General features: G+C 46.1%; 1 protein-coding gene across 1 annotated transcript in view; it reads left to right on the top strand.

Annotated features, from left to right (window-relative positions):
* Positions 1-16,418, top strand: part of LOC147448087 (DHHA1 domain protein) — a 98,556-nt gene that overhangs the window by 43,267 nt on the left and 38,871 nt on the right. The window contains exons 3-4 of the mRNA XM_086523951.1: positions 11,761-12,133; positions 12,206-12,340. Coding sequence (XP_086380077.1) covers positions 11,761-12,133; positions 12,206-12,340 — 508 coding nt within the window. The remainder of the gene's footprint in view (positions 1-11,760; positions 12,134-12,205; positions 12,341-16,418) is intronic.

A 16,418-nucleotide genomic window follows, 5' to 3' on the forward strand; every position in this document is an offset into this window, starting at 1 on the left:
CCCCAAAGAATTGTCAATTCGGTGTAAGAACAAAATCACAACATCCTCCCTAGAAATTTGTCAACTGGTGGTAGGTCAAATCAAAATACAAATGGGGCTCTATCAAAGGTGTAGTCCTACTGCAAATTGTCAATGTATATCGTTGTTGCTGATGTCGGCTACAAATTGTCGTCGTCGTTGTTGATGCTCCTTCCCTTCAAATGTGTTGTCAGAATCAAAGTGGATGCCGATGTCGGCATGGCATACAAAACAGATTGTTGTGCAAACGTGTGTAAAGATGGTCTTACCCGATGTCGGGCAGTGTCTGATCCTTGTACAAAGTTGCTTTTTATGAAGACAAACGTGATATGCTTTGTTCTAATGCAAAAAGTGTGAATGCAGAGAGTTTGGTGCAAAATGCGAAGATATGTGTGTGCAAATCCATCGTGTGGGGTTTTACAATCTTTAGTGATTGGGTTTTGCATACATAGCATGTTTTGTGCAATTTTCCATATGGTATTGCAAATGGTGGCATCCTTGAAAAACTCCAAAGATTGAGGTCTTTAAGGCCTTGATGCCAAGATAGGCTTTGGAATGCTGACTCTGGGAAACTCCTCTTCCCTTGGGGTGTAACCAGGAAGATGGGTTCAAATAGTCGTGTGATGGAGCCCCTAACAAAAAGAACAAAAATCTTTTTCAGATGAGCAGGGCCGTGGGAAGGGGAGCCCCTTTGGGGCGGACCCGAAAAAAGTTTTTGTTTTATTTGAGCGCTGGTTCACATCCGCTTGCTTGCGTGCATGGGAACAAGGTCCTATGGACCTGATCTCACTATTGAGTCGGATTTGAGATGCTCGTTGCTGTTTGTCCATATCCCCCAATCTAAAATTAGGGTGGGTTGAACCCATGACCTCCTGACACATTAAGAATAGGATATTCGCCCTAGACTAGGCCACCAATTTTGGTTGCTTGTCAAGAGTGTCTTCTGTAGTACTTGATCGCTGTGTAGTAGTGAGCCGAGGGCCCAAAAAGTGTCAAAAGAGCTTGGAATTGAGCTTAAGATAATGTTAATGCAATAGTAATTAATTGGCCTAGGTGTGGAACTGTCGGCTTTAATACCACATGAAAGGAATGGCGTTTATGGCGGAAACATTAATGAGCCATTCATTGTGTAAATAAAGTGTTAATTACAATTGAGATTAAAGAGAGATTAACACTAATGATAATAGCAAATCATAATTAAATCAAGAGCAAATGCTATCAATGTTGTCAAGTGTGTAGGCTCCCAAAGTAGAGGGTACTCTCACTTGTGGTCGTGCGGATGTGTCACACACCCCAACATACCCCTCTAGGGTAGTGGAGCAACGTTGATGTGTGAAACCGGCCTGTTCAATCCAAAAAGGGCGGTAGACTTTACTTTAAACCTTGATTTAGCTTTCATCCATTATTAGTCGTCTATTTTACCTGTACTTTCAAGACACAACAAAGGGGAGAGGGATACAGGCTGCTAGATTGCACCTGTATGAGTAGACAGACACCAGATTGGCCCCTAACTTAGGCGCCCCTTTCGGTATTTCTTTATTGTTCAAAAGAGGGAATAAACGCTGTGGTTCCTACAAGCTGCCCCGCACAAACTCGGCTGAATTTCCACTGTTCCAGCCCGATTTCGGCAGCATAACTGTACTAGAACCCTTCACGGTCAGTATTCCCACGCATTGACCGACTTTCCCGAAGCATACGGGCACTTTGCAAAACCTGGCGAGAATCTGCAGCACGCTGAATTCTCTGTTTTCAGCCCTGAAAATGCGCCAGATCGCCTGTACAGCGGTTCCCTTGCGTCCCCGAACCTCCTGGGGGTATTAGGGTCCGTTTAGGGCCAAAACCCTAAACCTGCAAAAATACACAGCAGGCTGTAATTCACTGTTTCGGGCTCCGTTTCGCGTGCCGGTCGCATCCCTAGCAAGTCCTCGAGCTCCCGCACCTGTAGGGCTACTTGCCCTTTGAATCGGACGAGATTTCTGGCGTGAAACCTCTCCGAATTCACCTGTACCTGCGGGGGGATTAGCCGCTAGCTAATCCAGTACCTGTGCAAGAGGCTCTTGCCTCGGCAATCGCGCATGAACCCACACAACTGTACATTGGTCAAATGAAGAGCCCACTAGAGGGGCATAACATATTGCCAAAGGGGAGAGAGAGGGCAGTGCGTAGCGTGCAGGGCATCACTCCTGGCACCGCACTGTGCATAAGAGGGAAAGCAAGCACTCCATAGCTCTTAACCTGTGACAGAGACTTGCAAAATGAGCCTCCCAACTATAAATCACGTTTTTGCCTTCTCTATAAGTAGTAAACTGGCCTCAAAGTGCCAAGTGTCACTCATTTGTGCATTTTCCCGCTTTAGACCCTCGGGTCTAAAAATATCTCACCTGCAGCCTCTGTTGACTTGGCCACAAAGTAACAAAATGATCCCCATGTCAAACTGCACGTAATGACGCGAAGACATTTTCAGGTCCCAAAATAGCAGTTCCCTAAATTTTAGGAGATGCTGCCATTGTATCTTTCTAGGTCATCCGACCCTCTTTGTACACTGCGGCCACATCCAAAACTGAAATGTAGCCTCTGTAGCAAAGGATTCCACTTTGGCTAGTCAATGACCCCACTTGGCTAACCATAGTCCTTGTCCAACCTTAGTGCTCTCTTGCCCTCAGGCCCGGACTCCCTCTGGACAGTTCCACACTAGCTATGCAATGCAGGGCAGTTAGATTTCCCGAGGGGTGTTTCCAAAAAGTGAAAGTAAATAGATAATAAGAAAGAAATCAACAAAAAGGATAGATAGTAGTCACACACTGGTGACAATGTGTCTTTCTTTACACATGTCACATGGGCGAGATCATCAGTCCTTTTAAGTCGGGATCATGCCCACATCACATGGCATTATGCACCTCCCTAGTGGATCATTTAACCTCATCCTACAGACCACCTTGATGGTTACATAGCCTACACATTGTTACCTCGCTTCTGTATTTCCACTGGGTGATAGGCCATTGAACGTCTCTAGAGGTCTCTTATGAACACAAAATACGACGCCTTTTTTTGCCAAGAAAAAAAAGACACTCTCTCTCTCTCTCTCTCTCTCTCACACACACACACACACACACACACACACACACACACACACACACACACACACACATGTTAGACTTACACCACTCTGTTACTTCACAGGTCTAGGGATACTTGTACGGCTAGTATGTCTCCGGGTTGGCCACCCATAGTCTAGGTTGTACCTGGTCCGGCCCGAGTTTGGGACCGGCCGCCCACTTTTGTCCGAGTGCCCACATATATTTCCATATATCATTTTTCTGTTGGGTTGTGGGGATTTTTATCATGCCTTGCCCTACCTCCCCTTGGGCACTTATTTATGGGGCCAGGGGGGTACCTACTTCCACACTATCTGGTATTGTGTATTGGGTCTTCTGCTCATGGTAGTCATGGGGGGCTAATCGCCCCCTCTTCACCATCTCTAGCATTTGTGTTCTCTCTCTCTCTCTCTCTCTCTCTCTCTCTCTCTCTCTCTCTCTCTCTCTCTCTCTCTCTCGTGTACACGCGCACTCACATGGTATCAGTCGCCAGCATTGAGACACACCTTCAGGAACAGGTACTCTACCCAAAGGATCGGCAACAGCAAGCGTTTTTGTAAAAGGAGCCCAGATCTACCAGGGTTTTTACATCAGCCAGGCAAACGCAGAAATGGGAGCCATTTCTGTCGTGGAGGACCTCACCTCAACCTGCGTTTTTTGCAAGAAACATCAGATCTGCTGGTTTTCTTACTAGCGCTACCATTTCTGGACATCTTTGTTGCGGAAAACTCCTCCAGATCCATTTGCGTTTTTGACCTTCATTTGTGTTTTTGGGTTTTCAGCCCATTTTCGACGGTTTTATTGGTCACTTTGTGTCGTTGACACCTTCCACAAGTTGCTTGGCACCTAGAGTACCCATCAAGCCTTTGCTTTTTCAGCAAATAGAAGGTTTTTGGTGCCAAAAAAGTGCAGCAAAAGTGGGCTGCAAATTGACTTGCGTTTTTGCAGCAGAAGGGCAACGCTCAGCTTCTGGACCCCGGATCTTGCCAACACCTACCCGGCTGACTCTCTTGGAGAGTTTACCTGCGAGGTGCGAGAGATCAGGCATCACTACGCTACTACATCCGGAGTCACCATGAGCTTGGCTTGGATGGTAGTGCAATTGCTCTTCTACACTCCCTGATCGTTTGGATTGCTACCTTCAGAGTTTCTTACACTCACCCTAGGTAACCTTACAATAGACTTATCCCCCGGCCTGGGCAGTAGGCCACTCCTAGCTCATTTACATTGAGAGCCACACCAAGATGCGGTTTGGTGGCGTTGTTGGCGTGGATTTTGTTTTGGTTGACACCGGAGGGTTGGAGGTAGGAGATACATGCAAGACGGCGCAGAGAGAGGCCCTTCGCAACGTAGGTTGTTGAGTCTTGCTTTCCCCTCATCTTGGATTACCCTACCTATTGACAAGATACCATCTGATGGTGGTCTGTGCGGTCTCCCGGTGACTGCTGCAGCTTACGGTAGCTTGTAACAAACTTGGACACCCCAAGTCAAGATTCTACCGCGACACAACAGAGATTCACTTCAAAACAGTTCACAATTTACACTTTAATCGACACGGCCTGGCGGAGTTCTGTGCCTAGAGATTGGCCCCAAAGACTGGTGCCCCTTTCGGTATTTCTTTATGTATTGATGTGTGTTCAAAGTACAAGAGAGTGGATAGGTGCTCACTCTCAGACTCTGCGTCCAGATGCTCTGAGAAGTGAGGCCCTGCCCACTTATTTATTGTTACAAGGGATGCCCAAAAAACAGAGCCCCAAAAGCTGTCAACTTTAAAATCTTTAAAAATAAAGCAATTGGCCCAAAAGCTTTGCTAAAATCAGCCAGCGGAAAATCAGGGATTCCGTACGCTATGCCACGTCATCAGCAGCCACGCAAAAGCAAGAATTTCGTACAGATGCCACGTCAGCTTGTCAGCACGTTTTGCTGCGCAAATTCTAGAACAGTCGTACTGTGGTCTGCTACGTGTCCCCGGGGTCTGCTGCCGTGTCACCATTTGTGACATACCCCCCTCTTGAAAGCATTGTAATCGCCCTCGATTACGCATGCAAAACAGACAGAGGCCATAAGCTGTTTAGCAGACACTGACTGTTAGTACCGACGCACTAGGACAACACAAATCCAACACTTGTATAAAGACAACAGTCACATCACATCTCATTCACATCACAGTCAGATAACATTCATATCACATCACATAGAAAATTCATTCCAAATCTCAGACCATGATTGTCAGCAACGTATTTAGTAATCGCATCTAGATCCATCTTGGACCTCACTGATGTCAGATTAACTAATCCCATATTGCGATCATGTCTATAGAGATTTTTTGACTCAAGCACTGTTGTGTGCAAGTAGTCATTCGCCTCAAGCACTGTCGTGTGCGAGAAATCTTTTTCGGGGATCCCAAATCCATCACCAAGTTCATACTGAACAAAGTGGTTTAATCATTCATTCAATTGAGCTAGTCGTGATCCATGATTCGTTATCAGGTTCATTCGGGAGCTGTCACTGCTCCCAAGGACCAAAATCAACATTATTAATCCTGTTATCTGTTCACAAATAGTAGGTTCTTTCATAAAACATTAGTTTCATTCAAAATTCATGATACTTATTGGATTCATTCTGGAGCGGTCATTGCTCCCAATTGCATTCATCATCATCGATTTCACTTGTTATCTACACACAACTAGCAAGTTCTTCCAGAAAACATTAATTTCATATATAAATGAGATTTACCTTGGGAAATTCCTGTTTCAAAGTTCTTCATTCACACACTTAGTTCATATTGAACATAGTGTTTCAATCATCTAGCCATCTCATCCGTCCAGAAGTCTTGATGCACCTAGATCCCTGTGTAGCCATCTCATCCCTTGATGCGCTCACTACAATATCCAGTCATCTCATTTATATGGGAATCTTGATGCACTAGAATCTTTCAGCATGCATCATCATTCATTCATTCAAATTCATCATTCTTATCTCGAATTCAAAGGATATCCGATTCATTCGTGAGCTGTCGTCGCTCTCGATCTCACCATCTCATCCTTGATTTCATCTGCAAAGCAGACAAGGGGATGGCTTGGATATCCAGCTCCATGCTTCCCAATCCATACAGAAGCGAGTTCCTCGCTCCTATTTCCGGTTATCAATCACAAACAACAGATTGTCAGTACATCAATACCTCTTTCAATGTCCTTTCTAGTATTTGGTTCATCTTGTGGTCAACAACTTTGTTCCAGCTCTTCGTGCGAGTAAAGCTTCCTCTTTTATGCACTCGTTTGTCCTTTCAGCTTTTGTCTCGTCCTGAGAGGAGAATCAATGGCCTCACGCCATCTTCAGTGAATCTCATCAATCGAGTAATCTTCAGGTGTTTCGCAAATCTTGGGTCTCTGGAGTACTTAATCAATCTTTTCACACCCATGTCAACTTGCAATGGACGCTCGGATTGTGCTCTGGCAAACTTCTCCACCAAAAAAAGCTTGCCCAAATCTTCATTCTTTTCTTCAATTCCCGCACCAGTTTTCAACTTTTCTCCTAGGTCGGGACACGAAGATTCTTCAATAACAATTTCCAAAGTTGTGCCCAAGTATCCTGTCTGCTCTTTGATAGGACCGGTATGCTTTGAGAAAAACACACGCCTGATGCTCTGATACCACTATAACAAACTTGGACACCCCAAGTCAAGATTCTACCGCAACACAAGAGATTCACTTCAAAAAAGTTCACAATTCACACTTTAATCGACACCGTCCGGCGGAGTTCCGTGCCTAGAGATATTGGCCCCAAAGATTGGCGCCCCTTTCGGTATTTCTTTTTGTATTAATTTGTGTTTAAAGTACAAGAGAGTGGGTAGGTGCTCGCTCTCAGACTCTGCGTCCAGATGCTCTGAGAAGTGAGGCCCTGCCCACTTATTTATTGTTTCAAGGGATGCCCAAAAACAGAGCCCCAAAAGCTTTAAAAATAAAGCTTTGCTAAAGTCAGCCAGCGGAAAATCAAGGATTCCGTAGTAGGAATTCCGTACAGATGCCACGTCAGCATGTCAACGCGTTTTGCGGTGCAAATTCCGGAACTGTCGTACTGTGGCTTGCCACGTGTCCCCGGGGTCTGCTGCCACGTCACCATTTGTGACATAGCTACTACAGTGCAGACTGTTTGGTCTGGTTTTCCTTGATTCGGAGGACGTTTATGGCGCAGATTGCTACATCTGGCTTTCTGGAGTTTACACAGCTTAGCCACCTGGCCACATTGGGTTGCAGGTTCATGCATTGACAAGCTTCCGGTCATTCTCAATTTCTCGAGACAGTTTGACTACAGACACCACCAGTTTACTACACTGCTCGTGATGACACTTTACCATGGAGATTTCTTGGCGGTCGGGACACCCCAGACTGTTGCTACACTCGCGGAGTTCACCGGAGTATTGTCCTTCAGTGGACATCGTAGCAAACATCTTCATCATTTGCTTCACATCTTCGGCTTCACACAGTTTGTTCAACATTAGGTGCTGATAGGGGGTGTTAGACTTACACCTCTCTGTTGCTTCACAGGTCTAGGGAATACTTGTACGGCTAGTATGTCTCTGGGCTGGCCACCCATAGTCTAGGTTGTACTTGGTCCGGCCGCCCGAGTTTGGGGTTGTCGGCCCACTTTTGTCCGGGCGCATATATATATCTACATATATCATTTTTCTATCGGGTCGTGGAGGATTTTTATTAGGCCTTGCCCTACCTCCCCTTGGGCACCTATTTATGGGGGCAAGGGGGTACCCACTTCCACACTATTTGGTTATTGTGTATTGGGTCTTCTGCTCATGGTAGTCATGGTCCGCCCCCTCTTCACCATCTCTAGCGTTTGTGTTCTGTGTCTCTCTCTCTCTCTCTCTCTCTCTCTCTCTCTCTCACTTCCGCACACGCACACTCTCACAACACACACACACACTTTTTTTTTTTTGTAAATCAATTTGATTTAGCTATCTGTGGGAAACCTCAAAGAGAGGAAAACCCACCAAAAAGATGTACAAGGAAAGGAACACAGCAGTGTTCGGCGGTATAGAATAGCTAAAAACATTCATAAGAAAGCTGATGTATCTCTGCTGTGATATCACCAACTTCCAAGGCAAACCTCAAAGACTGCCGAAGGGAAATCTTGAAGAAAGGTAGTGGATCCGTATGAATGCGATGGAACATATAGCCATTACGCTGCCGCCACAGGCTCCAGTATGCCCAAAACCTGACCCACATGAAGAAGGCTGCAAAGCACTGCAACGCCGGCGAGAAGATACCGAAAATCCAAAACCGCTTATGGAAGACCGTCGTGGGAAAACGTGCCGCATACACGCAGAAACCCGACGAAGGAATTCTCGAGTGACACGGCAATCCCACAAGAGGTGACAGACATCCTCATCGGCAGATAAGCAACGGACACATGATGAAGAGCGGATACGGCGCATCCGAAGAAAGGTACCCACTGGGAGCACACCAAGTAAACACCGCCAAAGAAACAAACGCTCTTTCAACAGCAAACGACTTTCCCATATTGCAGATATAATCCTGCGCCACCAAATATCGGATTTATGCATGTGCCAAATAACGTTGCAATGATCAGCAATCCATGGACGAGGCAGCAGAAGAGCATATGCCCAGCCAGCAGAAATATCACGAAATGGCATTTCCCCAAGCTTCCAGTCAGACATGCGATCACCATCTGCCAAAGGTGAAACCGGCAAGAAACCTGACAACATTTGCTGCAATTCTCTCCAAAACTGGCAATACTGCATGCCCAATCCAAAGCGGTGATCGGCAAATGGAAACTCAAAAGTGAAACCATCCGCATCCACCACATCCTCAACCACTCGAATGCCACGACGGGAGAGGAAATACGCCTGGCGAGGCGAGCGGTCAACCAAAGCAAGAGAAAATGCCCGACTCCAATGAAGACTCTCCGCACGAAGCGAGTTTCCTTCCCTCCGAGCATTCCAGGAAAGATAAATCGTAACCTGTTTCCATGCAGAAAGCAAGGTGGAAGAAAGAGGGCATCCAGGAATACGAGCATCCATCTTACCAAATACTGCCTCCCACATGGATGATTGCCAGTGACCAAATGAAGATGTAACCACATGCTGAGTCAAGTGTGCAAACATAAGAGTCCAAGGCTGAGATTGTTGCACAAGTGTAGGCAAAAGCATAGCCTTCCTGGCAATGACATGCCTACGCAGATCCAATATATTCAAACCACCAAAGCGCTTTGGTGTACATAGTTTCGCTATCGATATCAAGGGCAACCCTGTTTTGTGAGCACGCGTTCGCCACAAATGAGACAAAATGGTCAACATTAGAGAGTGAAGACAATGACGGGGCCAATGCAACAATGGCAAAAAGAACTGAACATATGCCACGAGGATACTCTGAACAATACGAAGGCGAACATGTAACGGCCAGGTAGAAAGCTTCCAGTAATGCAGTTTAACATTCAGGCGATTCATAACCCAATCCACTTTCTGCGTGTGCGTAACATTCCATCCAATTGGATAACCCAAATGCCTAGTGATTACATTTGGAAGAACAATCTCTCCTGGCCACAACAGAGCATGCCAATCATAGGAACGAAGCGGCAAAAGCTTTGATTTACAGAAATTGACTTTTAGACCAGCCGCAAGCGCAAACAATTCCAAAGCGTTCATAATCTCTTGAACATCATTTTGCTGATTGTGGGGCATAAATAGCGAGTCATTTGCATAAGCCTGTCCAATAAAAGTATGACTCGAAGGAAGCTGCAAACCATGAAGATGGTGCGCAGAGGTTAAGTGATCAAGATACATCAACAAAGGATGAGAAGCAATTGCATACAGCAAAGCACTAATAGGGCAACCTTGCCTAACCGAACAACCAAGCGGCCACGATTCTGTCAATTCCCCGTCCAGGATGCCCGAAGACGTACTACAATCATACAAAAAATAAACCACATTTGCCAACTTAGGACCAAATCCTAGACATCTCATTGTGGCAGCAATGAAGTCCCAATGCACAGTGTCAAAGGCCTTTTCAATATCAACTTGCATGACGAGCACATCTTGCTGCGTATACTTAGCATATTCCATGCCAATCATAAGATTTGACAAATTGTCCATGATTTGACGACGAGGAATGAAACCATACTGAGCCTGATGAAGCCCTGTAAACAAATGGTCCTTGATGCAATGGACTAACATTTTAGCCAAAATCTTGTATATCACCGGCATCAAAGTTATAGGCCGCCAATGAGAGAACTGCTCGCAAAGCGCTTGCTTGGGTAACAACTTAAGTAAGCCCTCTTTCCATGAAATTGGCAGATCCTGTTTTTCCCATGCCACATTTATCATGAAGATCAGGGGTTGTTTAAGGTTATCCCAAAACGAGAGGAAAAATTCCACAGTAAGTCCATCCCAACCAGGAGATCTCCACCGGCCCAATGCAAGCAAGGCACCATGCAATTCGGCGACAGAGAAAGGATCTTCAAGGCATTGTGCGTCCTGCGAAGACAAAATCGGACTAACATAAGAAAGCAACAATTCACGCGCTCTACAAGTTGCCGAAGAAGGCTGAGATGGGGCAGTAAACATCGTACGATAATGTGAAACCATAACATCAGCCAATTCTCGCTTCGAAGAAGTCCAGGCACCCGAAGGAAGCATAATACGTTTAATCGACTGCGAGACTCTCAAATGATGCAACTGCTTAAAAAATTTCTTCGAAGCACAACCTTTATCCATAAAGGCCTGTTGTCGGGCACGCGTCTGTCACTTAGCAAGCTTCCTCTTATCATTTTGCTGAATACACACTTGAGCTTCGCATAACTCCGTCATCTCAGAGCCAAACAATGGCCGAAAATCAGCCAGCTGATGTAATCGTTGACTAACCTGTTTCGCATCACCGACAGTCTCCCGAATACGCTGCATATGCTGCCTATCATAGTCAGAAATCACAGTTTGTATTCTCATGACAAAACGATACCAAGCAGCATCCAAATCAATATGCATTTGAGCCAACAGCGGGGGAATAATATCGGCAACCATGTGACGAAAAGCTTCATGAGTAAAATAGGCATTATTAACATGCAACAAACGTTTCTTGTGAAGAGGCCGATCACAAAGAGACTGTCCAAAAGACAACGACAACAAAAGAGGATAATGATCCGATAAGTGCAGACCATAATCTATCCTCATGTCACATACAAATTCATCATATTGGTGTCCATTAAGCAAATACCAACGATCTAATCGTGCTCTGTAAGAGGAATGAGCAGCATGCTGAAAGGTAAAACCAGAGGCATCAGGATGCAAAGAACGCCATATATCTATCATTTGAGCAGAGGCAGCTTCAAAACACACACACACACACACACACACACACACGCAACTGTGCACACACTTACCTTTAAAAAAAAAAAACTGTGATTGAATTTACAAGTGGGAAACCTCAAACTCGGGAAAACCGACAATAAATAAGAGGTACAAAAGACGAAGCACCATGAGGCTCCGAAAACTAGAACACACTCAGACAACGGGGTGACTGTTTTAGAAAGAGAGATAGAGGAGAAGATTGGTCTCTTACTTTTCACTAAAATATTAACCAAAATATGAAAATGGGTGACCTGTGTTGCTTTGGTGCAGAGTTATAGTTCTTGATCACCATAAAACAGCGTATGAGGCCTTGGCAGCCAAGTCTTTCAGCAACCTGGTCACAAATTTTGACATGAGAAGAAGTGGTGCCACAATAGCTTTTGATTATTTCACAAATGAGCTTCAAAGGGACTTGAGAACGAGAACATCTCGCAACCCACCGAGTCTTGCTGGAAAAGATTTATGTAGAGTATTGAGTTTGGTAGATACGTCAAGCCTGACACGCATAAGACGCCTTTTTGACTACATTGAAGATGCTGATCTATGGAATTGGAAGCTTCCCCAAAGCAAGGCTTTTCACAGTGGTTTGAAGAGCCTAAACATTGAGTACAATGCGAATACAAATGCAAACTTGTTTCAACAGGTATAGGCACCTTGCAACTCAACTGAGCATGAGCCTGTACTTACAGACTGAAAACAACGATTGACCTTGCAGCTTCTTTCCCTTGAAGCTTCCGAAGTTATTGCTGTTGGTGAAAAGGAGCTGTTGTCAAATCAGATCCGCCTTGAGGCGAAAGTTCAGAGGTCCTTCGTTGTTGATTTAGGCCAAGGATTGTTTGGTAAATGCCTGGTATTGAACCTTTTCTTGAGATCCATGTTTGGTAGCTTGTGTTTGTTTTAACTGTCTCTATTCCATTTGATTTATGCATGAATGTGAAAAAGTTCCTCACAGGTGTCTCAGGGTCAAAACATCAGCGTTGGGCATTGTCTACAGAATTTTGAAGAGAATGTCCCATGGAGAGTATTTGTAAGGCAAAAATGATATAAGAAAAGCATTAGCCTCATGAGTCTGCAAACACATTTAGGCTATGCATGATATGCTTGTTGGTTTGTACACTTAATTTTAAGAAAACAAGTGAAGTTAAAGCTGCTTGAGATTCTCATGCCTTAAGGATCTTTAACTAATGATTGCACTGAGCATTACCTTGGAGTTCTTCTATCTCAAGAGATGTTTTTGTCAAGTGTCACATTGGAAGTGAAGGAAAGAGATAATATCACAATGGTAGTTGAGGAAAGAGAGACAATGGAGCGAAGAGAAAAATTGAAGAGACGTTAGGACCCAAAAGATAGTGCTGCTGAGACCGCCAAGGCCTTGGTTGTGATGCTGGACATAATAGATTAAGTAGAACAAGGTTGCAGTCCAAACTCATACTTATTATTCTTCCCATACCATACGATAAATACGCGTACTGGAATTAGTACTTAACATACTGGTTGTTACTTATACGTATTCATCAGCACACATACATGGTGTATGCATGCATGCATATTAGGTTGTAGACATATGTATGTATATGCATACGTGTGCATGTATGACGGTGTGTATGCATTCATATTTGCACGTATGCAACCATGCGTGAGTAGACATGTACGTCTATCTGTAATCAATACTTAATATATTTTTCGTACTGGTATGATTACCCGTATTGTACTATGTCTTTTATGGGTTTTTTCGTACCATATTTATTGTACCTATCCACCTTGGAGTAGAAGCCTCAGGAAGTGGAAAGCTTTATAGATGCTCTGAGTGTTTGGAGGAGACATAGAGAATAAAAAGCAATGATCACCATCTTTGTGAGTGCCGCATTCGGCGACGTGGTGAGATTTTGCATGGTCGTTATGAGACATTTTGGTCAGTTGCTTTTGGGCCGCTTGGAGGCATCCAGGGAGGGGTATGTATGACTATTGCAGACTCATGGCAGCATGCCATTGTGGGCATAGGTATTATTGTGCGAGGCAGGGCCCAATGGATTACTATGCAGGTTCATGGTTGCCTCATGAACATGTATGCGCTGAATGTGGCAAGTGCACGAGGTGAGTTTTGGTCACATATTGTAGAGTCCTTGCCACATGCAGAGCAATGTTGTGTCTGGGGAGACTTCAATATGTTGGAGGACCCCTTAGATAGAATTGGAGGTAGCCATGCTACTGTGCACGGGGCTGAGTTGGCAGCACGAGAGTTTTATGTACGACCTTGATGATTTGAGATGTTTGGTAGCATGCAAGCTTTGTGCGGCCCCTTAACAGCTTGTCTTTCTTTCGCTCTGACCGCAGAGTAGGAGAAACGAATCTATCTCGAATAGATCGCTTCCACACGAATGAACACACATCTGTGACATGGGAGGATCTGTGTGCAGCGGAATTGAAATGATGAAGATCTAGTTTTACACTTTCACAAAATCCTTTTCATCTTTTTTTTTCCCCCGAGAAAAAGATCCTTCCATTAGTTACTCAAACTGCCCATAGGGCTACAACCAACCTCTACTAGAGAGGGCTACATCAAAGACAAGGGGAGACTCTCCCAATGAGAAAAACAAATATGTACAATGGGGCCTAAATCACGAGATGGGAGGAGGAAAAAGCCACAAAGGTGGACGGTAGTGCCATCTGGGTGCACCTTGGACCATGGTGAAGAAGGGCCTAGGGCGCCAGAGTCGTAGAAAGGCCTCTCTGTGCTCCTGCATGATGTCGGAGCTGCCCTGAAGTCTCTCAAACTGGTTCTTGAGAGCATGGACCAACTCCAGCCAAAAGTCGCCAACGATCTCCGTCTGTGGGACTCGACGAGCCTCGAAGATGCAGAAGCAACGGGCCCGCTAAATGAACTAGAGTGTCAGTCCACAGACGAGCTCCCAGCACACCTCTCTCTCACTGCTGCACTCGTGTGGGGTAAGCTTTGTAGCAGGCTAAAGTGTAGGTCGACCCCCATGTATCACTATCATCCCATTGGTGGATGATAGCTCAATTGTAGCGTCGGGCCTGTGAGGGTGGACCAGGCAGCAGCTCCCCAAGTGTACTGTCAAGCTGTGGAAAGAGCCGGCATCAACCGAAGAACCCGAAGCCAAACCTGTTGTGCCATGGGACAGTCCCGCAGACAATGTCGGTGCCTCTCCAAAGGGTGACCAGAAGCTACACAGGTTGCCGAAAAGCTACTGTGTACTAGTCAGCTCCCAACTGCTGTAGCTCTGTGTGCAACAAGCCACTGGAACAAAGTGACTCTCCTCGGCTGTATGGAGTCCCACAACCACTCCCAAAAACTTGGTAGGAATTGAGCGGTGAGACCCTCTTGCCAATGAAGTGCTGCAGCATGACGAGCCTTCCTCCGTGCTGCCAGTATGTGACCCCCTAGTCGAACTATGTACTGAAAGAATGGGATCCTAGGGTGATCGGCTGAAGAGAAAGGGTCTCTTCAAAACCACTCTCTAGGGTCCCACTGCACTCGTGCCAGAGGGCAGTTCTCCCAAGCCCAAAGCCGCCTGTGGCCCGTCTCAAAATTTGCAGGGTCAACACAGGTCCTCCCTCTGATGCCCAAAACTCGAATCCTCTAGAAGCAACACTTTGCAACTCGAGGAGCCTCTATTGAGACTCTGTGAAGGCGACCTCTCCCTGGATCTCAAAGAACATGTGAGGTACGGACTCCGAGTTGGCCCGAACTGCGATGAGGACCTCTAGTTGCATGAAGGCCCCCATCCATCTGGGAGCTGCTGTCTTAGAGGGGTGAGCCACTCAACTGGTAAGGCCTCTGTAATGTCCTGGCACATGCTCTGCACACCTCTCATGCCCCGTAGTTGGATGCTCTGAGACTCCTCGGACAAACCTAAAAACTGTAGCCAATCGCCCAAGAGTGCGGGTTGGACCCTCTGCCGTGGGACCCCAAGAAACATAAGGCCTACTATTTACCAGGTGGCCTCTCTGTGTGCTGACCATGGGGTTCCAAACAAGGGGCTGCCTCAAGCGCTCCTCCGTGCATGTGGGCTGATGTTGCTCTAGGACACTCCTCAACTGCTCGAGGATCTAAGCAGGCTCGTAGGAAAATGGTCCTCTAACCTCTTGCTCAAACCAGCTCTGCGCATCTCTCTGAAAATCCACCTGATGGAGGGGCTCTAGGGGCCTCCTGTATGAGGCACCCGAGCTCGAAGTCGATGCTCTACTGTGTTGGGTCAATGAGCTCCAACCCCCCTGAGAACATGGTAAGGTGATGACCTGCCAGGCTACTTTGGCCAAGCGAATTGGGTGTCACGCCCTGACCAAAGAAAGTTCCTAATCAGCCTCTCCAGATGGCTAATACAAGAGCTCGAGAAGATGCAGCAAGACGTAATGAACCACATAGTGGCCAACAACACCTGTTTGGCCACTACAAACTCTGCTTGCCAAAGAGAGCCGTGTCGAGCTCCAATGCAACAACTTCCTCCTAATGGACAAGAGGAGTGGAGCACTCTGTTGCTCAGGGGACAAGTCCAGGCCGACCTGACAACCCAAGTATCGAACTGCAGTCCCTGGGGGAATCCATCTAAAACCCTCACCTGGCGACCAATCAGGCTAGGAGCACTGCCAACCCAAAAAGCCACTGTCTTTCTCCAGTTGATCAGTGTGCGTGATGCACAACAAAACACCCCGAGCCTGCTGACACCTATGTAGGTTGACCTCCTGGCCTGCCAAGTACAAAGCTGAGTCGTCGGCAAACTCAGCATCCAGTAGCTCGTCTCCTCGAATCGGGAGCTTGAAACCACGCAAGCCGACCTCTGTTGTGAGACCACAAATCTGCTCATCGCCTCATCATAGAAAAAAAAGGGGAAGGGGGCTAGAGGACAACCCTGTCTGATCGAGCTTGTGAGCATGAACCGTTCCCCTCTACCCCTTGCCAAAAGCAC

The sequence above is a fragment of the Adiantum capillus-veneris genome, chromosome 11, assembly GCF_014529385.1.
Source record: "Adiantum capillus-veneris isolate H3 chromosome 11, ASM1452938v2, whole genome shotgun sequence".
Taxonomy (NCBI): Eukaryota; Viridiplantae; Streptophyta; class Polypodiopsida; order Polypodiales; family Pteridaceae; genus Adiantum; species Adiantum capillus-veneris.